The 26,409-nt window shown below is 33.2% G+C and overlaps 1 protein-coding gene across 2 annotated transcripts in view; it reads left to right on the forward strand.

The window, feature by feature from the left end:
• Positions 1 to 26,409, forward strand: part of N (neurogenic locus Notch protein) — a 367,839-nt gene that overhangs the window by 184,588 nt on the left and 156,842 nt on the right. For both annotated transcript variants that reach the window (XM_072530756.1, XM_072530757.1), the window contains exon 4: positions 1,479 to 1,674. In XM_072530756.1, the coding sequence (XP_072386857.1) occupies positions 1,479 to 1,674 (196 nt within the window). The remainder of the gene's footprint in view (positions 1 to 1,478; positions 1,675 to 26,409) is intronic.

A 26,409-nucleotide genomic window follows, 5' to 3' on the forward strand; every position in this document is an offset into this window, starting at 1 on the left:
ATGAAATTGTCTTCTTCAGAGAGCTCTTCCCAAACCTGTTGTATACCGTGCCACAGCTCTTCAGCATTTTGAGGTATAGTATTATACCGATATAACCTCCTATAAGTACAATTATCTTGTTGGAGGATAACATTATTTTTTGGATGCAACTGTTCTACACTGGGAAACATGATGTTTTCTAGAATATTCAGATAAGTCTGCCCAACAAACCTGCCATTAATACACCATACCATTCCCATTCCCCTAGATGAAATCCACCCCCATACATTGGCGCTAAAATGACCAGCTGCTCGATATCTATCAACGTATAGACGATTAAATCTATTATTATCTGGTCTATACACCCCAATTTTGCCCTTATTAGAAGATTGAAAAATTTTCTCATCTGTAAATATTATCCTGTCTATAAAATCTTGATTTTGTAGCTAATGGTTTAAAGCAAATATAAGTCTTGATTGCTTCTGTTGTGGTGTAAAAGCTTGTTTTTTTGCAGTTCGGTACCTAAGATGCGATGTTTTTATTCTGCGCCAAGTTGTTGTCTTTGTTCCCGGAAACTGTGACATAATTCTTGCAGTTTTCGCATCTTCAAAAGGATTCTCTTCTTATCTCTCCAAAAGCGTACGATCTTCATGAGTGGAATAGATATTAATGTTAAAGTTAAAAAGATATGTTAAAAACTGTGGTTCTGCTTACGTTAAAATGGTTCTCTACGGCAGATAGTGACCAACCATCTTCTAATTTCGTTACAATTCTTGCTTTTAGTTCTTTGCTAGCATGTGAAGCCACTTTTTGAGATTGAACAGAATCAGTTATCTGACAAATTTTAAGATTTGGCAGTGACAGTGACAGTATGTAAATAATAAGTATTTATCCTCCAAAATACACTGCTCAATTTTCTACAAAATACGCTTTAAGAGTCGTCTCATTTTTAGGAACCAGCTGTACAATGAAATGGAAATACGAATGAATCATAGTAAATAAATTCGACGGAGCTGCGGTCCTCTGCTGATACCTGCATAAAATAAATATTAGCGATACTTATTCGATAATTGGTCAATACCCAAAAACAAGGGAAGACTAATCAATTCTTAGTCTAGGTTAAAGGTGGCCGACCGATTACTACTCGGTACATACAAGGAAGCGATCGATTAATACTCGATCGCAGAAGGAAAGGGAAGGAAAAGGACGGTGGGTGGCCTTTGTTCAATACTCAAAGACCCGGTTGGAAAAGTACTCCGGTTCGAACTTCACGGCGTTCTATATTGTTGCCTGTCTTCCATCTCCAGCGCGCATCGATGGTATTGGTGGACCGCAAATTTTGTCCAAAGTAGTACCTAGTCTTAAAACGAAACTAATGCACTTTGATTCGAATTATCTATTCGTTCTCCATCCTTAATCACCAATGTGTATTTACAAATTTATTTGCACACAACTTATGTTGTAAAAGTGTTTAACTAAAGAATTTGTTTATGTTTCAGGTGAACATTGCGAAAAACAGGACCACTGTTCGTCGCAACCCTGTCGTAATGGCGCAGAATGCACTTCGGTCGGTGATTCCTACAAGTGCACGTGTGCTCCCGGTTTTACGGGGGCCTCGTGTCGCGAAGATAAGGACGAATGCAAACACATGCCATGTCGACACGGAAAATGCCATAACACCCATGGAAGCTACACGTAAGTACATAAAGAATATTTTGGATTGTTCACCAACATGATTGATATACACTCAATCGCTAAAAAAGTTGAGTTTATCAATCTCTGTTAAAGCCAGAAGGAATTGAAAAGTCACAAAGATCCATGTCGAATTTAGTATAGTTTTGTATTTTATTATTGATGTTTACCAAAAGTGCAACATCAATAATTATGTAAGTTTTACCATCTTTTTAGACAAATAGTGCATTTTTGGTTATTATGAATTTTTTGCTAAAAAATTCTTTCCATCAATAAAAAGCACTTCACGCTTTCAATTATACAGAAAGATCACCATTCTCCTAAGAGTAGTAGAAAACCGTTCACACAAGCTCTACTAAATACAAAGTAAAATCGTTATTTACAAAGGTATTACACATATCTAGGTAATTTTGTAATAAACCGTTTATAAGAAAAGAAGAAGAATAGCCTGGAGGGACGATTAGTTGCACGCGAACGTGAGTAGAGGAAATGAAACATACCATAATAAGACAAAAACTGTAGGTATAAACTAAAAGGATTTATGATTAATTTTAAAATCATGTACGCAAAAATGCTTCAAGTAAGGTGATACATATTTTGTGTGTATGAAAAAATACATAGACTCCATTCGCTTAGCTCGGGCATATTTTGACAGATTCATTGTCGGAAACCTACAACACAACAATTCCTACTTATCAGTATTAATAGCTCAAGTATCCTACTATTGCAGACTTCTTTCGTAAAAAAAAGAAGAATTATTCTAAATAGTGGAAGTGTATACTAAATCCATCAAATTTTTGATAGTATATATTTAAAAAATATATTTTAGTTGTTATAATTTAACATAACTATTTATTATATGGTGCAGATAAATAAATATTGATTGTCGATAATTCGCAGAGTTCTATTTTATTTACTATTTAGTTTGTTTACTATTAATATTGGCTATGAGTACGTGTGCTTGGTTGTATAGTAATTTGCAGCCACTTTTAGTCTGTCAAAAAGTAACTAACTTCATCATCATCATCATCATCCAGCCTCAAGAGTCCACTGCTGAACATAGGCCTCTTCCTCATGTTTCCAACCCCGTCTATCTTGCGCCGCTCTCATCCAGTTTTTATCGAGTCTTCTTAAATCGTCAGTCCATCTTGTAGGTGGTCGACCGACGCTTCTCTTGTCTTCCCTTGACCTCCATTCCAATAACCTCTTTGTCCATCGCCCATCTGTCATTCTGGCTATGTGTCCTGCCCATCTCCATTTTAGTCTGGCTATCTTCTCGATGATGTCAGTCACTCCGGTTCTTCTCCTGATGTCTTCGTTGGTTATTCTGTCTCGCAGAGTTATTCCTAACATGGACCGCTCCATTCTTCTCTGCGTGACTCTCAGTTTGGTAGCTGCTGCTTTTGTTAAGGTAAGTGTTTCTGCTCCGTACGTCAAGACTGGGAGGACGCACTGATCAAATACCTTTCTCTTTAGGCATGTGGGCAGCTCACTTTTAAAAGTTTCTCTCAGTTTTCCAAATGCTGCCCACCCAAGGCCGATTCTTCTCTTCAGTTCATGAGTCTGGTTATCCCTGCCAATCATAATTTCATGTCCCAGGTATTTATATCTATCTACGAGTTTTATTTCTTTTCCACCAATACTGATGTTCTGGTTGGGTACCAAATTGGTCATGATTTTTGTTTTCGAGATATTTATATTTAAACCTACACTTTCTGTAGCCACAACGAGTTCCTGTACCATCTCTCTTGCCATACCTAGATCTTCAGCTATTATAAGTATATCATCGGCGAAACGTAAGTCGTTTAGATATTCTCCATCTCGTTTTATTCCCTTTGTCATCCAATCCAAATTCTTAAAAGCATGTTCTAGCACCGTATTAAAAAGTTTAGGTGACATTGGGTCTCCTTGTCTAACCCCCCGTTCTATTTTTATGCGATTACTGTTAGTATGTAATCTGACAGTGGTTGTTGCCTGCAGGTATATTTTGTATAATAATTTAGTATATCTATAATCTAGCCTGCATTCTTTAAGCGCCTGTAATATTTTGCTTAGCTCAACTGTGTCAAAGGCTTTGTGAAAATCGATAAATATTAGAACTAGAGGTTTATTGTATTCCACTGCTTTCTCTATTAGGGTTTTTATACTTTGTAGATGGTCATTTGTTCCGTAACTTTTTCGGAATCCTGTCTGTTCCCTTGGTTGATAAGTCTCTAATTTTCTTTCCATTCTCTTAACTAGTATTCGCGTAAACAACTTATATATATGGCTGAGGAGGCTAATCGGTCTGTAATTCTCTAAATTTGCTTTGTCTCCTGCTTTGTGCAATAGAATCATAGTAGCGTTGTTCCAGTCTGTTGGAATATTGGCGCTGTGAAGGCAGATATTGAAAAGTTGTTTAATTTTTTCAAGTAATACATCCCCTCTAATTTTTAGTGCTTCTGATACTATTCCATCTTCACCCGGGGTTCGATTATTTTTCATTTTCTTCAAGGCTTCTTTGATTTCTGATTTTGTTATATCGGGCATTAAATCTGACCCTTGGTTTAATACCCCAGTTTTTAGTGTAATTGGAGGTTCCGTATTGTTATCTTTTTTTCTTAATCTATATAACTCTGTGTAGAACTCTTCGACTATTTTTAATATTTCATCTCTGTTCGTTGTTTCTTCTCCAGTGCTGTTTCTCAGTTTGTTAATTTCTATTTTCCCCTTTTGTACGCTCCTCTTCAAAACTTTCATGTTCTTATTTTTCTCTATTGCCTGTTTTGTTTTTTCTACATTGTAGTTTCTTATGTATTTTCTTATTGCCTTTGTGATCGTCTTATTTATTTGATTTATTTGATTTATCGCTTCTTCTTCAAAGAAGCGATAAACTAACTTCGCAAAAAAATAATTACTAAATTCACTAGACAGTTCGGACTGGGAATAGCGAACCGAGTATAACAGTAATTATTGAATAATGAGTTACAGAGGCTTGGATATCCAACAAATGCATAACAATAGATGCTGCAACTTTGTAAGCTTTGTGTGTTTGCTTCTATATTTCTGTAATTCAGTCTGTAGCAGCAGAGACTGTGCTTGAGTCATGTCTAAAAACATACTGCCTGCTAAACTTTTAGATCTTTGACATGTCTGTAGAAAGAGATATTAGCTACTTTAGGTTGCTTGGAGTCCCCTCTTTTATACAATGGTACCACTATCGCCTTTTTCATAGAGTTTGAGGTTAATCCAGAGATACGAGATAGGTTAATTAATTGAGTTATAATTTGTCTTAGGCAAATAGTTTTGTTGAAATTCATTTTCAGTCCTTTTTTAGGGATTCTGTGTGTAGCTCCTCAATCATGGTATTCAGTGCATTCCACGTGTCGGCTATTAGTACTACATCATCTGCGTATCTAAGATGGTTAAAGTATCTTATCCAGCTTATTGACTTAAAGATATCTTCTAGCTCTAGGTTTATTCCTTTTTTTCTTTTACTGCTCTCTCTATTTCTTCGTGGCTTATTTCAGGCATCACTTCTGAGTTGACATTTGTTATCTGCCTTTTCAAGTTTTGCTTTGAGGAGTTAGAAGGATCGTTTCTAGATCGACACAGTTCGGCGTAGAACAATTGAGTTTGCTATATCAGGTTTACTTTTTTCTAGTTGTCCTTGTTAATTTTTAATGGTTATTATGTTTTTCTTTCCTAGTTTTGGTTTGGTGCATTTGAGACTTCGGTTTTTCTGTAGTTGAGTTGTGGATAGTATGATTTAATGTTAACCATATTTTTTTTTGCTGTTGTTTTGTGCCTCGGATAATTTATTTGAGAAATAATATTTTTTTGCTTCAGCCATTGTATCAATTCACTCTTTTTATGCCTTTTATAGTGGAATTCTAGCTTTGAAAAAACGACAGTTTTGTCGAAAAGCTTTTTATTGTTTTTGCACTAAGGTTATTTAAGCAAATTCTTATGATTTCGTCACACAAGGAATTGGGTTCACACCAGATTTGATTTCCAAGAGTGATTGGACTTCTAAACTTTTTTATTGAAGATGGTTATTATATCGAGTCTAATATGATATTATTAAGTATATAATTTAAAACAAATGTACCTTTATTGGGTAAACAATAAAATATTTTTTAAATGGGCCTTAATTTCATACATAATTATTATAGTTTATTTTTATGAACGAGAGAGTAATTATCATAATTTTAACTGGTAGCTCCGACCACTCCATGGGCGTGCTCAAGATTAATTGAAAAATTACTTTGAATAATTGTAAAAAATAAATGAATTATTTCAGTGTTATAAAGTGTTATGTGTATGTAAACAAAAGTGACCTCTTTTATCACACACTATATTAGAACTGACTGGCCTACATTAAAAAGAGTTTTAAAAAATTCACATTTTTTTTAATTTTTAAAAATTACAAAAGAGAAAAAGAGTTTTTAAAACCGTCTAAGGTATGTTATATAGACGAATAAAAATATTAATATAAAACTTACAGCTACTTGTTACAAATCCAAATCAGATTCAGAAGATGAACTTTCAGAACCAATATTTATAATAACTGGCTCGATCATTTTATCAGTAATATTGTCCAGCTTCCACATTTTTTCCTCTTCTTTAATAGTGTGATTTACTGCCTTTTCCCAGTTTTCAGGTTTTACATTATTTACATCCTCCAAAAACAACTGTTTAACATCATGAATTTTAAAACTGGTATTTTTTCTTGAAACTTCACTCTTTATCTGTGCCCATACCAGTTCAATCGGGTTTAATTCATAATGATATGGTGGGGATCTAAGTACTGTCATTCCACGATTTTTGGCAATTTCATCAATTTCGTATTTTTAAAATTTTTCTTTATGAAGGGCACACAACGAATAAAGTTCCTTTCTTATAGATCCGGGATGGTACGTAATATTTTTTGAACTCAGCCAATTCTGCAAGTCTTTTTTTAACCACTTGGTTGTGGGCAGTCCTTCTATAAGTCTGGAGTGATAACTTGCATTATCCATTACTATTACACAGTTCTTAGGAAGAAGATCTATCATTTGTTCGAACCATTCTTGAAAGACATCAGCGTTCATGTCTTCATGGTAGTCACCGGTACGAGTTGATTCAAAAGTTAATAAACATGTGTACTATTATCAGCCTGCGTCCCTTTCCTGATGGTGGGTTTAAACCAGTAGATAAGTTATTTAAAAAGCGTGCCTTTGACTTGTAACAGTTTCATCCTGCCAAAATTTATTTGGTGTATGACCCTCGTTGATCCATGTTTCATCAAGATAAAATATTTTTCTTTTTTGGTTTCTCATTTCCTTTATGGTTCTTAGAAAATGTCTTCTCCATATGACAATATTGCTTCTTTCTAATAAAATAGACTTTCTGGGATTCTTTTTCCAGCGGAAGCCTATTTCTTTTAAAAGTTTCCATAACGTACTTCGACTCATTTCTGAGTAATCCTTATCATCTCAAACTGAGACAAGAACTTTATCCAATGTTGGAAATTCTTGTCTAAAGAAGAATTCATGCACTTTCCGTCGAAGTCCTTCTTTAAAATGATATTCTATTTGAAATTTTGGTTTCCCTGGAGCATTACGTGGCATTTGAAAACTACCACATTTCTCTTCTTTAATAACTCTGTAAATCGTAGATTTCCCAACACCAAGTGTACTGCTAACTAACTCAACGGTCTCATCAACACTTTCACATAAACGTTTGTCTGTAAATGATTTAAAACAATTAAATATTAATGTTTTTTCATTAACTGTTAGAGGACCAATTTTTCGGCGTTTACACGGCACTTCCAAATTTTCCATAACACTAGTATACACAATAAACTGCACCTTGCAACTGAAGTACCTACTTTTAGTGAACTGTTAAGAATTTTGAATACGCCACTTGGACCTTCCTATATACAAAATGGAAAAACCTACTATCACATTTTCTGTGGAATAAGTTTAGAAAGTAATTATCTAGTCAATTACTGTCGTAGATTCCTGGAATTAAAGAATTAAATGTTTGATTGTTGAAACCCTTACTTCGTGGAATGCACTCATTTCAGATAAAATAAAACGTTTTATTTTATCTAAAGAATTAAACTTTATTTTGCAAATAGGCAAAGAATTAAACTTTATTTTGCAAATAGATAAAATAAAACGTTTTATTTTATCTAAAGAATTAAACTTTATTTTGCAAATAGGTAGGTACTTATTAAACTTTTATTGGTTATATATAACCAATAAAATAAACATCTTACATTTCTTGCAAATTCATTAGTACCTGTTAACCTCCATCACTCCGACACTGGCAACCTTATTTAGGGATTAGTAACCCTCACAACTATTGTATTCTATTCTGCTCCAACCTTTATACCTGGTGGTCATACTCAATTTAAAATTGTTTTCCTATATACTTCTGTAAACTTGTTGACAAATATCTGTTTTTCATTGAGTCACCCGTATCAACAGTTTAGGGATTTGGATACATAATTTATTGTTTTATTACTCTCTCATACATAAAAATACACTATAATGACGTATTACAACAAACTATACATCAACATACAATGTGCTTTTTATAATATAATTAGGTTGTTAATGCCATTCATCACTATTTTTGGGTTAGTGGTCAGTAAACTTTACATAGGGGTAGAAAGCATTACTAGAGAGCAGCAAATAATATACACCTAGACTTGAGATATATCTATCCTTTGGACCTATTGCTAGGTGGTCAAACACTCACACTAGTCATGCAAAAAAGCAGGCCACCGGTAAGAAGTCGGACGAAAAAAATTCCAAGGCACATACTGCCATATATATTTAATTGTTAGTACCAAACCTTAATCTAATGGTAATCCCCGACCAAATACGAATTACTTGCCTATCTCAATTGTAATTTGATCGATTTCTTTGAAAACGATCGGCTGCCATTCTGCTGTACTTTATATGTAACCGCATTTTAAACAAAAGCAATTGATGTTACGACACCACGTTGCGGACTAAAAAGGCGTTATGACATTCTTTCTATATGGTTTCTTGTTCTGATTGTCTCTAGATGCATGTGGCGTTGAATATTCGCTTTTAAGGTTGAAGAGAGAAACTGAAAAAGTGAAAAAGACATTATATTACAAGGATACTAGCAGACTGTCTTTATATAAATATGTGAAAGGTTATTGAATTATAGTAAGGTTTATTAAAAAACTAGTCAACATAGTTCTACTGAAAAGTTCGGAATGGTTGGCAGTGATGTCATTTGTAACAGTAATATACTAAATTATCTGCAACAATCGAAAAATAACATTCTTTCCGCAACCTTCCGGAGATGTTTTACCGTGATTGGAGTTTTAACAAATAAACCTACTTTATAACAGTGATCGGAAAATAGCAGAAATTGCATAAAGCCTTTCTCCTGATTTAAGACTTTCATTTCGTCCATAATTGATCTTCTCCAAGTTTTTGCAGGGCGTCCTCTTTTCCTTTTCCCTTGGGAATTTACTCTCTAGGGCAGCCTTTGCAGTACAGAAGCCTGTATATTAAGACCATACACTTGGTCTAACAATATTGCGTCGTCTGCGTATCACAGTATTTTTATTTCTTTATTTCTCATTCTGTATCCTCCTTCTTTATTAACGCCCTTTGATGATTTTATGATCAAATGATCAAATTGAAAAGCATGGAGCCCAAATGAATCTCCTGGTCTTATTCCGCTGCCTATTTCTATAGGTTCTGTAAGTTGTCCATGTATTCTGACTTCCACTTTGTTGTTTTGGTAGATGTTTTCGATAGTTTTTGTTATATTTAGGGGAACTTCCCTATTATACAGAAGATGGATTACATCTTTGAGTCTTACTCTTTCAAACACTTTCTTTAGACCAATCAGACACAGAACTGCTGGTCTATTATACTCTAGTGATTTCTCAGTAATTTGCTTTATAACGAATATTGCATCTGTACACGATCTTCCACTATGAAAACCCCGTTGTTCATCTGCTAAACTTATCCTCTGTAGTTGTAAGTTTTAGTGTAGTATTTAACAAATTTATACCTCTAGTTTTCTGGCTGTTTTTATCTCCTTTTTTGAATAGTAGAATTAGTTCGCTCGTTCTACATTCTTCTGGTATTTTATTGTGTTTTATAATTTTATTAATTAATATTGTTAAGTGTTCTCAGATTGCTGCTCCACAATATTTCAGTAATTCGTTTGGTATCCCGTCTTTACCTGCTACTTTTCTATTCTTCAGGGTTTTCAGTACTTTCCGAAAGTACTTCAGTACTTTCTAGCGTCGTTTGTTCTTCCTCTGCATAGAGCTTTTTTAGGTAATCAATCCACGTATCCTTTTCTATGTGTTTTGATTCTATTTGTTCCTTTACCTCTGTTCTTTGACCTCTTATGAAGCGCCATATTTCCTTTTGCAGACCGTAAAAATCATATTTCGAAAAGCATTCCCAGTGATCATTTGTTATTTTCCTTACAAGTGCATGTGTTTCGTTTCTAATTGTCTTGTAATTATGGTATGCCTCTTGTGTTTTGGTTGACATGTATTTCAGATAAGCTTTTTTCTTTTCTTTACATTTTTCCTTCACTTCTGTACAAAACCATGGAATTCTTCGCCTTGGGAACGATTTATTTTTGAATCACAATCTGACAGTCATAATTCTATCTAGACTTCTGACTTCTCTCACGATGAAAGTTATTCAACAGGATATCTGTTTCTCCGGAACTTGTTTAAAATCTTTCTCTGTAAAAAATTAAACAGTGGACAAGAAAATGACAGAAAATGGATAGGGAAATTAGTCTTGTAAACAAGTCTCTTTGAAGATGATCAGGTGGTTCTTACTGAAAATGAGCAAGACATGAGGTATACGACGAAGACGGTTACCTGTCTCTCCTCTCTAAAAATCTGCCTGATTTCAGTGGTTCCACTTTTATTTGAAAGCTTGGGTGCCCTTTCATATACAAAAAAATTAATAACTTTTTTTCAAAAGTTGTATGTGGCTCGCTAATAAATATCTGAAAAAAATTATTAAAAAAACTTTAATTTTTGGCCCATTTTAAAATATTTTGCTAATTCTGCAATAAATATTTTTATCAATTTGCAATAAATTTTATTTTATAAAAAATCCAATTGTAACACGAAACAATTCAATTATAGCAGGTATAGCAACGAAAAAGTGGAAAATCATTGAATTTTTGTCATTTTTTTCACAAATTGGTTAATAAAAAATTTAGCCCACCTTTTGAAGTGTACGCTTAGTTAAATTATCATTTATTTACCCAACCCAAAACAAATACCGTCTAGTCTATGATACATATTTCGTATTTACTGAAAATTCATCAAGTATCAGAACCGAAGGCTCAAAAGGGAGAAAATGCAGAGTGATATGACACCTTTCATTAGTTTTTAATCGATCAGTCGTTTTTTTCATCGTTTTCGTTAACCTATGTAGCTCATGCCAGCGAAAAATACAAGAATCGAAGTCACACTAGCTCGAGCAGTGAAGGCATCGAGTACCCGCCCACTGACAATGCAAGAAAGCCCCCGAGTCATTCTATTCTCTAGCAGGCAGTACCAGTACCGTCGAAACAACCAATGGTACATAATTTATAATGGTTTCTTCGTGTCCGTAAATTTCAAAAGGAACTTGTAGCTCGTTTTCTCGTATCACTCGTTGCTGCGATGCCGTACTTATAAGAAAAATAATACTCATTAGGAGTTTGACAAGTTTTATGTGCTACGAAACCGTGCCCGTTATTTTTTATGTCATCGTCGTCGTTAGAAAATCTTCGGAATTATGTACAGAACGCCACAGAGAAAAATATATTATTATAGTTTATATAATTTTCGACTTTATATACGGGGGTGGAGTGAAAAGATTTAGACTATAGAAGTGATACTATAAATTTAAGATAAATTATTTCTTCCATCTAAATACCCTTGACACTGTTTGATAAATGGTTTCTTTTTGCGGATGTATCGTCTTTCAAGGAACACCAATTGTTCAAATACTGAAAATTAGACTGACATCTCTGCCTCGAGATCACATTCCGAGAAATTTTTGTAAAATATTGACTTTATTGAAAAATAATCGGCAGAAATGTAAATAGAAACATCAGAATCAAGGCTAATGCCCTAAGACGAGCAAAACATATCAAATCAGCAATCAATTACTTGGAGCGGAGAACATTAGGCGTGCTCAAGTCAGGTTTCGTTAAAACTAAAACAAAAGAAAGAATATTGCGAGGCTAATCAAATCTATAGCTCTTACATTTTTTGATTTTTTAATTTGGTCGGGTTCACACTATTATCACTTTTTTGTGAACGCATTAGATCCTCCAACGCGAACACGCACACACACGAACGCGCACACACATACATTTTATTGAATTTTAACTTTGTGTAGCGACAATAAAGCGCAAATTGACTCTTCGACGTTGGGAACACACCTACATTGTTTGGACAGCAGTGAGTACTTGTAATTTAATATAAACTTTATTGAATAACAATAAAGTTTAAATTGACTCTACATTTAGTTAGAAAATATTTGTATGTGAAAAAGAAAAGGGCTGTTTTAGTATTTTCCCGGAAATTATTCGAATTTTTCTCGCCGTAAAAACCATCCTTAGACTTCAAGGAACATTTTAAAAAAAGAATTGTCAAGATTGGTCCATGCGTTGTTGAGTTATGCGCTTACCAACATATTTTGCGATTCATTTTTATATAATAGATATTATTTCTTTTATAAAAGATTTTTAGAAACAATTTTAAATGACTAGTTAACTACAACGGTTGTTTCATGCTGCAGTTACCCCCAACAATTTCATGCGATCGCTGCTACATTAACTTATTGTTTCGGCATAGACCATCCTTAATTATATGCACCCCTTAGAGCCTTGAGTAGTACTGAGGATGTAAATAATTGCTCATTAATTACAAGAAAGGTACAACAAGCATTATATTGCGTCCCTCTATCATGATGCCATTTTGTATTATATAAGGAGCGAACCATTTAATATCAAGTACGTAGATGGTATATAAATAATACTGCAAATAGTAGAAATGGCCATAGATCTATTTAATGTAGATAGGATTTTAGGATATAAGTTAAATGGTTAAAGCGGATTAAAGGTGTTTCATAATTAATAAATATGTACAAGGTTATCAAATCTGATTTAAATGGATGATATTGCTATTAAGTGCAAATATAAGCTGCTAAAAAATTCACACGGTATTTTATAAGTACTTATACTATAAGTCACTTTCTTTATCAGCAAATGGTTTAGGACCTAGTGCTCTATTCCTTTAAATAAAGTTATAAAAGTTAATTATTAGTCTGTAAAAGTGTCAAAATTGAAAAAATGGACATAGTGTTGTATCCCTCCGAGGTACAGATATAAAAACCTGTGGTTTGACAATTTTATATGAATATGGTGTTAAATTGTTTGGAACTGTAATAAAAATATTCTCAGAATTGTTTTTAAATGTATTTAGACACCCAGGAACAAAACACCACTTATTTGGCTTCATTATCAGTGATTAAATACTTAAAGAACTGCTCACACTTCATAAATACGTATACAAAACAAGTTGTCGATACGACTGCTGACGTCACACACCGTAGCCTCGCTGCGAGGAGCCGTTTTTCTAGCCTCCATCAGAATTGAAATTAAGAATTGATTTATCTTAAGAAATATATATTTTTAAACAATTTTATGTTTGCTATGTTTTTATATATGTTATAACCTATTGAATTTAACAATATTTAAAAATTAGTGAACATCCCTATTCTTCGTTCTTTCTTGTTCATTGTTAGGTTTAGTTTTAGATAAAATAGATCTCAATGTGTGTCCTTGTGTATGCTGTAGGATCTTGTTCTAAGTTGTTCTGTTCTATTCGGTCAATTGTTGAAAATTCACTATTCTTTTGAGAAAGAAAATGCCACAAGAAATAGCTTTAGAACAATATAAAAAGTATTTTACTGTCGTAAAATCCAAATTATGAGCATCTTTGAAATGATTTAATATTGTAGCAAAAATTAAGATACACGAAATATATATTTAATTCCCCTTTAGTGACTAAAGCGTCCAGAAGCGTAATTTAAAATAGCAGCAACATTCATTATACCGATTCTCTTTCTGTATAATTAACAAATAGTCAATTAGCGTCTTAAACCCTCAAAAATCGCCTTCCTGCTACTCGTTACGTGTATGCTGGAGAAAGCTGACTCGACAGATCGATCCATATCTTCTTCTTTTCTATAAAAGGACTTATGAGACCGGTCGCCGATCGGTCGCGCCGTGTCCAAATTCGACAAACTTTTTTTTCGTTCGTTAAAAGCTTTTTGTGGGATTTTGATGATCTTTAGTCTTGCGGCCGGTACACGATTATTATATTATTAGCTGTAAGATTAAGTAATAAAATATTGATGGGAGTGTGTGGTAATAAAAATAGTAGCGTGATTGATATTAAATAAATAAATGAATATCTGATAGAAATAAAAACCTAATAGAAGTAGTAGAAAATTACCGTTTGTAAATTAGCCTTCTGTTTTCTTCACGGAGTAACAATTGACCGAAATAGCAGAGTCCCAAAAAGAAAATTGGAGATAGATTTTATACAAAATGTGCAATTGCCACAAATTCCGATGCAAGAGGTTACCTTCGCCAGGTAACAGCGAACGTTTTTTGTATTCACAATAATAAAACAGGAAAAGCAAAGTTTTTCCTGTATCATGAGGGTAACAGTACGAAGGGCCCGAATCACTCATGAAGTATTTTATATAAAACGTGTCGTTGGTAAAATATCGTCATGTTTTCTCTGACGGTTGTGGAGCGCAAAATAAAAACCACACTGGGTTACGGGTTTTTTTTCTTTTGATTTCGCTCGAAAAATGTAAGACCAATATTTTCCTATTAGGGGTCGTTCCTTCGTACCATGTGATGGGGGCTTTGCGGTGATTAAAAAAAAATTAGAAAAGTAGACCGTCTATACACCATGGAAGAAAATGAACAGCTAAAAAAATCGTAACTTTTCCCTAACATTCAGCTGGTAAAAACTTCAGGTAAAAATAACCGCTTTAATGTATGTTGGTCAATGCTCAAGACGTAATTGATTACAAGAGTTGGTGGCCAGAGTACTACAAAAAAACATGTTATCCGAAGAATCTAGTGGCATATATTATATTCTAAGGAATCAGAAGGTTCAAAAATGAGCCAATTCATGCATTTTGGCGTTAATAGGCGTTAATATTGCCTGAGGCATTGGCATATCCCAGTGGAAAGATTATAATTTATTATAAGAAGATTGTTAACATACAAAAACTACAACGTTATATTACGAGATGTAGAAAATATCCAGTATATAAAATATAATGAATAATTGTTCACCTGCCCCACAATTACCAATAATATGCATGAAAAAGATGAATGATATCATACTTTTTGGTTTTTTTTTTGGATTGTAATAATATTTTTTGTACTTTTTAATATAAATTATTATATGTCATATAAGTAAGTCAATTAAGTTTGAGCTTATTCTCAATATTTTTCAATAAATATTGGAGAGAAAAGTCAAGAAACAGTTTATAAATGTAATTAGGTCAGTTTTTAACATGTAGAATTCTTTTCTGTTTTCCTCACTTTCAAATAGACATGAACAGCAATATCACTTTTATGTAACCATTTAATATAACTACGGTATAATTTAAAAAAATCGAAATCCAAGATTTCAACTGATGCATAGGAACAAATTACGTTGATATTTGATGCATCTCTTTTGTAGCTTCCAGCTTATACACGAATAATTATAACCCATACGATAAAAGAAATGGTATTTTTAAACTAGGGAGTGTCTGTTTGCATAAATCTAGAAGTGACCTCAGTTGGTCGAGTGATTCTTCGGTTTTCAGTAACAGGAAGGCCGGGCCAGCTAGACAGTGCACACAACTATAAGCATACAAGGACAAGACGAAAAGTTTTCGTGCTAAAAGTACAAAACTTATGTTTTTTATATTTAAAAATGTTTTTAAAAAAACTTCAAAACATCCATTTAGTGTTAATATAATGAATTCGATTTGTGGCACGTGTTTGTGGCGGGAAGAACGATTTCTAGCTACAAATTATGGATTTACAAAATAAAAATTTCAGGTTCTCAAGTTCTATTCAGGATTATTGAAATCTGTACTTGGAAAAACCTTCGAAAAGAAGTTTAAAAATAAAGAGACAGATCTGTCTCTTCTTGTCTCTTCCTTTGACAGATTCGGAGAGTACTGTAAAAAAATTATGTGGAGTAAATCCTTAAAGGATTTGTTGAGGGCTTCTGCAAATAGAGATGTTGCTTCTTGCCCGACTAAATTCGCTCTGGGTTGTAGGCGGGGTGCTTGATTTTTCGGAGAGTTTTTGTTAGAATTAAATATGTCTTAGGCCGACCACTCACTATCAGGTACACCTGAACAGATATACCTGTCCGGTGTACCTGTTAACACGGGAGCACACATACTCTTCAGGGGTACCTGTGAGGTGTACCTGGTGGATGTCTATATCATTAAATATAAATATTAATATTTCAAGTACATGGATTCAATGCTCACAAGCTCATAGATGGATTCTTCCGAAGATGATCTGCTCTTTATTGGTCTCCTTATTTTTTGTAATTTTTGCCAAACAAAGGTGTAAAGAATGGTTGCAGAGAAGAAATAAATTTACCCACAACAATCTCCTTAATGAATTAAGATATGAACCATCTGACTATATTTTCTGCACTTGTATCTCCATTGATTAAGAAGAAATATACACAAATGAGAGCAGCTATATCCCGACACGAAAGACTGACAGCTACTTTGAGATTCTTAGCAACTGGATAATCGTATGAGTGTATCAAATATTCGACTAGAATTTCACTACATTCTCTTGGAAAAATGATTCCTGATACATGTATGGCCGTATCCAAAGTTCTGCAGAAATGAAATGAAATGAATAGCAAATTACAAAACTTTACAATATAAATTTAAACTGTTCACAACAAATTGTTAAAAATTGAGACCTGTTCAGGTATTCCTAACGAAACCGCCACACACACTTCAGGTTTGCTCATTATGTTCAGTAGAACTGATCGAATTTTCATCATGTCTCTATTTATTTCCGCCACACGCTATCAGGTACACCGGACAGGTGTGTCTGATAGTGAGTGGCTGGCCTTGGCTCACGAAACACTCAGCACTGTTGCCTTTGACATATTTACACTATTAGCAATTTTGGCAAATTATTGTCAAAGGCGTCACACTAAATTAAAAATATTTTTAAATATGTAGTTGGATTTATTCGAACAGTAGGATTTGTGTTGTAGGTTTCCGACTATGAATGTGCCAAAATATTACCGAGCTGAGTGAATGGACTATAGTTACAATGATTATATAAATATGGAGTTCATCATCATCAACCTGTATGCGTCCACTGCTGGTCATAGGTCTCTCTCAGCTCTTTCCATCTGTCTCTGTCTTGTGTGGCTTGCATCCAGTTATTGCTAATACGCTGCAGGTCGTCAGTCCGTCTAGTTGGTGGGCGTCCTCTGCTCCGTATTGCTTTTTGCCTTGGTCTCCACTCTAAAATACGTTTTGTCGTCTTTACTCTAAAATATGATATGAAATATGGAGTTACTATAAACAAAACAATAATTTTGGACGGTGAAATGAAAAGTACGTAGAATCAGTATTACATATTAATGGGAAAACAGATGGGAATGCATGTAGTAAAATTAGAGTGGGGTTAGATGAAATAGAAGGAAGCGAGTGGTGTGTTTTTTGAGAGGAAGATTCCAATGAAATTGAAAGGATAATTCTATAAAACTTCTATAAAATGGCTATGACCTATGGAACGAAATGTTAGACAGTTAAAAAGAATATAAAGAGGAACAACGAATGCATGTGGCGAGCATGTTCAAGGTCGATACTTTAACCCAATATGAAAAATTTCTGATTTGTAAGTTGTTGAAGGATTAGGGGAGGAAGATCAAAGGAGAAGACGCTTAGCTAGGACATGTCGGTACAAGGGATTGATATGGCCTAAGGTAGAAACTTAGAAAAAATGTAATTATACCAGTTATTTATATAACTTTTAGCTAACGGACTAAATTTCAAGCCTCATTATACAGAATTTAGGTCATTGTATGGTATGAAATGTGCTAAAACGGTTACAGAAAAAATTATAAAGTGAAATAAACCTCTGGTCATATATTAGGCGTACAGTCAACTATGGAGGAAAACAAAATAATGAAATTTCAAAAATATTCCCAAGGTCCAAGTCCACTAAAGGGTTAATTAAGTTTTTTTTATTGCAGTATCAATGAATTAAAATTTTTCTGGGAAAAGCATTACCATCAAATTGTAAAGTGTTTTTATCCTCGTATATAATAATTATACTTTAAAATGATCTGGTATCTTTTTTTACGTACGAGCAAGACCAAGCATATTTTAATGATGTTGTCCACAAGAAATACCAGAAGGTGTCACTCAGTATTTAAGAATGGAAATTTCCCGTCCAGCCCAGAGGAGACGCATATCAGTTGATCACTTGTGATCGTTCGGATCACTATCGATGATTTTTTTTTAGTAGTGGTGCCTAATTACAATTTAAAATGCGCTTTATCGTCCGATTTCGATTTCGATCCGTTTGGGTGGTCCTTGTACGCAGTCACTTTAAGAACATGTTATATGCTGATTGCCCAATTGACGGGATAAATTATTCTTTCTGATTTTTTTGACTCACTTTGTTAATTGTATAGACAGAACATTGACGATTTTGTATGTTAGTTTTAGGAAGAAAGGAAATATATACAATGAGGGCCAAGAAAGTTATTTTAATTTATATTTATACAAAAAATGTCAACTTCGCAAGTTCCATGTGCAGCTTGTTCTTATGAAAATAAATTTTTATATACGGGATAATTGGGGAAAGAAATATAAATAAAAAGGCCTAATATGAATTTGCAACAAACCATTAGGATTTTTTGGAACATGTATATCTTAAGCGATTGATTGTTTTACGATGATTAATGAATAGTCCTTTCTGAATAGTCTTTTCTATACGGTACCATTTTAATTGGGATTATTGATAGGAAATAGACATTTAATCAAATCCTAGACGAGCCTGGGGCTTTTTTGCTTGTTTCCTTTTATGTGTTCATAAAGAAATGCACTCACTTTATTGCTACACAATGGCTGTAATGAAATCTAGCGGATTTAAGACTTCAAACTCTTCAGCATTTTTAGGAGGCTATTGACCGTTGCTATTATGGTACAATAAGAAACGAAGTAAGGACTACAAATACGAATAATATCTACAACTTGCCATAACTATAAATGGCCGAGGAGTATTTTGTTCTTTCTCTACAATAAGTTATTATTATATCAGCAGCTAGAATTGAGCGAAGCTGCTTTAATAGACGTGTTGGAATTTAATTGTTATAATTGTTGTATCCAGCGACGTAGTATAAATGAAATTGTTGAGATGAGACAGGTATATCAAGGTTAATATCTCAAGAAAGGAATTTAATCTGATCAACAATTATTAGTTTTAATAATAGAAAAGCAAAATGACTGAATAAACTAAAGGCGATACTGTGGGTTTTTTTTCTTTTTCTTCGCCTGAAGCTTTCCCGTTATTTCTCAAGTTTTAGCAGACATTAATAGTGAAGAATCTTTTTCGAACATAACAAGATACAAATTGTGGAAAATTTTGCACAAATTAGACTTCATTTGGGAGAAACACGATAGAAAATTAGTGATTATAGAGAAAGGAAAATCATTTGTTGATCCATAGAACTCATACCGGCTCAAATAAAGAGATATGTCAAACAATACCACATTTCAACTTGAAACTATTCGTCTATCTACCGCTAAATGACTTAACCCTTTCATTAGGAAACATAATATTTATATCCCACCTAATTTCAAAAAAATTTATAAGCTCTTGAATCTTTCTCAAATTAGCCAAGGACATCCTTACGTTGTATTTAGAGTCTGATTATGTACCTAGTGACGATTCTGCTTCAGATTATGATAAAGTACCTGGGAATACTGATAAATGTGAGGAGGTGAAAAGATTACTAATTCCAAAAAAAAAATTGATTCAAGAACAATGGAAGGGTACCACCACCCCTAGGCAAAATGTCCTCACTCTCAGAATTAAATTTTTTTCATTTTCTTCTTCAGCGTAATTTTAAGCCGCCACCCCCTTCCTCTACCCCCAAAAACGTCATTTTTTCGTTTTAATTTTTTTTTTCGATGGGTTCCAATCAATTTAAAAATTTCAAAAAATGCGCATACCTGGATGAGGCTTTTACAAAACTTGTTTATTTTTATATAGAATTTTTCATACAAAAATCAATGCACGTCATTCAAGATTTACGACGTCAGAACCCCACAGCGTTGCCAACATCAGAATAGTTATTAAGTGAGGAATTTTCAAAATGACTATTTAAGAATACACTAGTCAATGGTGTAACTACTTCCAGGAGTTCACATTTAAACAATTTAACAGAAAAATTTATGTTTTTCTTAGTAGAGCTTGTATTTGGCATTTTATGTAGAAACATTCCATTGTCCATAATAATTATTGATGGTTGTACAAGGTTCTTTAATAACTGCTCTTCAAACCAGTGTAGAAAGTTATCTTTATTCATTTTCCCATGGTAATCAGATAGTTTGGTTTTTGAAGAATATATCTGAAAAAAATTTTGCTGCGCATCAAGAAAACGTTAATTGTAGCATTTTCAAGCGCATTCCTTGAATTTATAAATGACAGAAACATTATCAACGTTGAGACTATTTGCCACAACGAATACTCACCTACTACGAGCAGGAGCTTAAGATGTTCACAAAATAAATCAGAAATCGGAATTAATACCATTTCTACAGCCTGTAATGTTCCTCTATGCATCATTCATAAGTAGTGTTTTTTGTATAATGTACATTTTTTTTTAATTTCGAATAAAGTACATTTGTCCATGTTATCCAACCCCAAAGGGTTCTATATGTTCCAAGCTAAGATAAAGTAAAATCATAGACTTGCAATTCTGGCTTAAATCCTTAGCTCTTATCTGTGTGGTTATATTAATTATTTTCATCAATTCTTGTACAACAGTCCTTTATAAAGATTATCACAACTTTCTACCATGAAAACTGTTCGATCCTTGTATATGTTTCCACTAGATGGCACTATGCCAATTTTTAGTATACGTCCTGTATTCAAAGGATTTATTAACCTGTTAAAAGTACTTATTGTGCAGCTTTTTAATAATTTGGCATACTATGATTTTGTAATATAAAATCCCAACTATTCTACTCGTTCTCCGCCACTGGTATGTATAATCCAACAATTACGAGTTATTACTGGACAACCCTCAGCATCTTTTACTAACTGCATTTATATGGTATATCAATTAAAAGTTGCTAATTCGGCTGACAAACGACTTTCTAAAAGACAATAGCTACAGACATTTGTGAGTCGTAGTAATTTTTAATTACCCCGCACAATTAATTAATTAACGTAGTTTTTTCCCACGGATTTCAACTTATATGACCAATTAATGTACCTAGCTGCGTTATTTTTCTCCTATTAGGAAGCTTAATGTTTATTATTGAACGAGAGAGTATTTTGGAAAGCAAAACTACCTTTTAGATGATTTTATTTCACCGTTCGGAGACCGGCATTTTTAGTACTTCTTAAAACAAGTACCTAATGGTTATGTTCTCAACCTAGCTGTAACAATGCCGTTGTCATCAAAACAATTACATCGGATAAGGTAGGCGACATTCTTACACAACTCGAATGGGACCGGTTATTAATTTTTTTGATATAATAGTAAAAAACGAGAACTATTATCATACCACATTGACCCCTCGCGAAGAGGTCACACAGAAATAAGGGTTATATGTATGTATATCAGAGCGGAGTGCCAGGTAACGTCGCGTCGTTACTTTAAGTAGATTTGCTTTTGTTACGGCTGTTTCTGGGAACTGAAGCTATATAATGGAACCAGTTATTACAATTTGTCGGAGTTATTTAATGGACGGCGAAAGATTAAGAGAACACGGCGCTATAATCTTGAAAAACGCTTGCTAGACGTGTTATAAAAATAATACATCGTTTAGTTACTTTTGTGATAAAACGTATCACTCGTTCTGTTACATTTGTAAACTAAAGGAGTGAGCCAACAAAGTATAAAAACTAAAGAAATTCATTTAAAGAATTAAATATGTTAACATTGTTCCAAAAACTTATTCTTCGTTCACAAATTGTTGAGAGCACGAAATATGCCTCAAACTCATAAAACGGTCGTAAATCATAGGCGTTCCTAAGGTGTTTATTCATTAAATAATAATATAATGTTTTAATACTGTTATATATAATATTGATAATATTTTAATACTAATATATTTAGCAAAAAAACAATTAAAACTTTCACGACTAATGTTGGTTATTATATTATACTAATAAAAATAAGAATTTAACCATTAACAATTTTGTAAATAAGAATACCTTATCTCTTTGGATATTTCAATACTAATCCTTCGCGTTTAATCACTTTACTAGAAAACCTGGAATTCATATCCGAAGGTACTATTCGTTGCAAGATAATTAAGATGGAATTCCCCAGATTTTTAATAATATAATTATGTTCGAAACTTAACTTGAAAGGGTGAAGTTATTACGAACGAAAACAATTTTTTTGTTTAGTACGTTTTTGATCGCATGTAATTTACGGCTCGTCGGTGTTTCCGCGTCTACGGCAGTAGTTATCGTCTCGAATATTTCTTTTGCGAATTATATGCAGTGCGTGAGTGAGTTTTATTCCATATACCTACGAACATATACGTACCTTTCGCTTGTGCTCGTTTTGTTGGATTGTTTGTGATGGCTTCATCATCAAGTTTTACACCGGTACTGTTGCGTACAGTCAGTAAGTCTGTCTATTTACCAAGAGAGAAGACTATTGTCCTGAATGTTCACGATGCTCTGGTTTCTCAGAATCCCACAATCACTGTTCGCAACATAGTCGAAAGTTGTGCCAACATGACTGGCGTAGGAGAGTCAACTTTATATAGGTTCCTATCAGAAAGAAAAAAACACGGTATAGCTAACCCAAATACAAACGAACACTTAAAGAGAGGGAAAAAGCCTATTGAAATTGATGAATTTGCCAAAAATGGTATTCGAAGGAAAATTCATGGATTTTTTTTTCAAAAAAGAAATACCAAACCTAAACAAAATTTTACAAGAAGTTAGAGACGACCCGGATTTGCCTCATATCGGACGAACTAAATTGTGGCAAGTTTTAAAAGAAATAAATTTCCGGTGGGAGAAATCAGACCGAAAATCACTTTTGATTGACCGGGAGGAGAAGATGATGTTGGAGAAGAAATTATCTAAGATTCATACGAAAATTCCGGGCTGAAGAAAGGCCCATCTTCTACTAGGATGAAACGTGGGTAAACTCAGGTCATACTCTAAAAAAAATTTGGTTAGATAAAAATATATTAAGCTCCAGGCAAGCCTTTATGGAAGGTTGGTCTACTGGTATCTCCCCACCTTCTGGTAAAGGCAGTAGATTAATAATTTCTCACATTGGCAGTGAAAAAGGATTTGTTAAGCATGGTTTGTTGGAATTTCATTCCAAAAGCACAAAAGACTATCACGAGGAAATGACAGCTGATGTTTTCGAAGAGTATTTTGAGCAAATGATTGAACACATACCACCAAATTCAATTATAGTATTAGATAATGCACCTTATCATTCACGACTAGTAGAAAGACTTCTAACGAATGCGTGGAAGAAACAGGATATTCTTGACTGGCTGCGGAATAAGTATCTGCCTTACGAAGATGGAATGGTAAAAGCAGAACTTTTAAAAATTGCCCGGCAACACAAATCTAAGTTCAAGAAATACGTAGTTGACAAAATGGCGGAAAGGCGAAACATCACAGTCTTTAGACTTCCACCCTACCACTGCGAAATAAATCCAATTGAACTCATTTGGGCACAAATGAAAAGTTATGTGGCTAGAAAAAATACGTCATATAAAATACAAGTTGTACGTGAATTGTTATACGAGTCTTTATTACAAAACAAAACTGGAAAGATGCAGTAAGACATGTAATAGAAGAAGAACAAAAAATGTGGACTCGGATTCCGAAGTTGATCCTATTTATTTTGAATTTGAATAGTTTTCTAATCGTAATTATATAAGGTAAGTAATAGTAGTTGTAATCGTGAGGTATTAAAGGGGAAAGGCGCAAAATGTCGCCTGTCAAAATGTTCAATGTGTTTTAAATCTATTAATTTTTTTTTTCAAATCCTGAGAAAACTAAAAAGCATTTTTGAAAAATTTAAAAGCAGAATGAAATATTTTTTAGAATAAATAAAAAGTTTCTTTTGCATGCAATATTTTCAATTAAGAATATACTATATTTTCTCTTTTATTTTCACCCCTGTTACATAACATATTAAAATAAACACTGTAGAAGTTTTCAGGGACTTTCTGCCCTGAGTAATAATGTAATCTTTCATTCTGCGTTTAAATTTTTCAAAAATATTTATTAGTTTTCTCCGGATTCGAAAATAATGGATACATTTAAAACACATTGGAAATTTTGCCAGGCGACATTTGGCGCCTTTTTCCTTAATTAAATAAATGTATCTTTTACAAGTGGCAAGAAACTTTTTATTTTTGAATAAAATAAATAAGTTTTATTAAAAAATACAATTTACATAAGTACAATTTAAAAAATATATTTATTTAGTTCAAATAAATGTTTCAATCATATACTCTACGACACTGGTCGTTCATCTCTACCCATTCAAAATACCCCCGTAATAGGATTATAAGGTATTGTATTCCTTCAGATATAAGGTGGGTTATTCGAAAACGTCTTAAACCGTCAGTTTTAGGTTGGTTTTTACTATTATATCGTATTACCTATCCTCTCTGTATTTCAGTTTTCTAATTAGGGTTAAACTTGTAGTGAGCTATCAACAAATTGTGAACCGGGTATAGTCCTTTGGATCTTGCAACGTATTGGCATATTTTCGCCACAATCCTAAAACAGGCCATTCACGTTCCGATTTTTTAGTTCGACAATATTAATAGAAAATAAACTTTCAATTGCACAAAAATTATCCATATTAAAATACACGATTCTTCATCATCATCTATTTTTTGTTAGGGCAAATAATTTTCCTTTCTGTAGATCTATTTCAGACACTACCACACAGGTACAATTCCCAATACTCCGGATTGGCTACAGAAGGATTATCAACAAACAACGAAAATTAAATTAAGTTGTACTGAAATTAGACAACTCTTTCTTTACATTGTTCTGAAGTTATTTTCTTGTGGCATCTTATGCAAATTTACTATTTTAATTGGAAATAAGCCTGAATAGTAGTTAGAAATTAAATTTATTTGACGTTTCGACTTCAAATTCGGAATATTTTGATAACGATTTCCTCCTCCCAATTATATTTTGCGTAGTGTTTACTCCATACATTTTTTTTGTTAAGCAATGTACACTGTCGTGAAAACAAAATAGAACTGAATTTGGACTGGACCGCTAGTTGGATAGCAAGTCGGAACGTGAGTGCAGACGAATATCCAACTATGTTATAGTAGTCTTACTAAGTGGGACCGCAAGTCGGAACGTGAATGCCCAGCAATTTATAGACCACTCAAGTTGTAAAAAATAAGATGTCTACCTGTTTAATCTTTTTGGTGTTGCTTCCTTCAGAAATTTGTTTTGAAATTAGTTTAAATCGCTTAGTTAAGTTTTGTAGTCCATGAACCAATAAAATCTTCTGTTGGCATATCTGGACATCTATTTCGTTAACATTTACAAAATACAAATTGGTAAATGTTTGTTCTTGTTGACTCTTGTCTTCTTGTTTGTCTCTTTTTTTTTTCTTTAAAACCTTTATAAATATGTGTTCTGCTTTTCATATGTCTCTAAATCCCAAAAGCCGTTAAATATAGATAATTCGATACCTCGGAGCAGTTCTCTGCACTTTTTTTGCATTTACACGTATCTCCAGTCTTCTTTGCTTCTTTTGCTACACCTTTCAAAATGTCCTTATATAGTCGTGTTCCCAGTTTCGACGTTTTTTTTGCTTTTGTTTTCTTTTTTTCTTCAATGTTAACTTTTCTCCACCAGATTGGCGAAAATTTTTCTGGGGCAAAATAATTAAACCTCTACTGCCTTCTACTTGACATTGATTAATATCTGCAGTTACACTGTGATATATTCGACACCTCGAACAAAAATATATATATATATCTATATATATATATATATATATATATATATATATATATATATATATATATATATATATATATATTGTAGGTACTCTTAGGCGAGCGGGTTATTCGAAAATGTTACTCGAATCGATTCGGGAAATTGGTTTTTTGTTATAAGTTATTTGTTATTAACAATTTCTGGCCCACTTGGAAAAATTAAAAAAAAATACATGTAAACTTGAAAAAAATATATAGAATCGAATGAAAAAGGTTTGGTGAAGTAGAAATGAAAAAAAAAATAGGAGCAATTAAAAACAAGTTATTTATGAGTTCATTTTACTAAAAAAGTAAATTTATTGTTATTATAACTACTTATTAAGACACAAGCCACATATCCTACAGCAAAAAGGTTTCAAGCCACTAAAATGTTTACTTACCTTTTTCGGTGAAAATCCATCAATTTCAC

This window comes from Diabrotica undecimpunctata, chromosome 4, assembly GCF_040954645.1.
Source record: "Diabrotica undecimpunctata isolate CICGRU chromosome 4, icDiaUnde3, whole genome shotgun sequence".
Taxonomy (NCBI): Eukaryota; Metazoa; Arthropoda; class Insecta; order Coleoptera; family Chrysomelidae; genus Diabrotica; species Diabrotica undecimpunctata.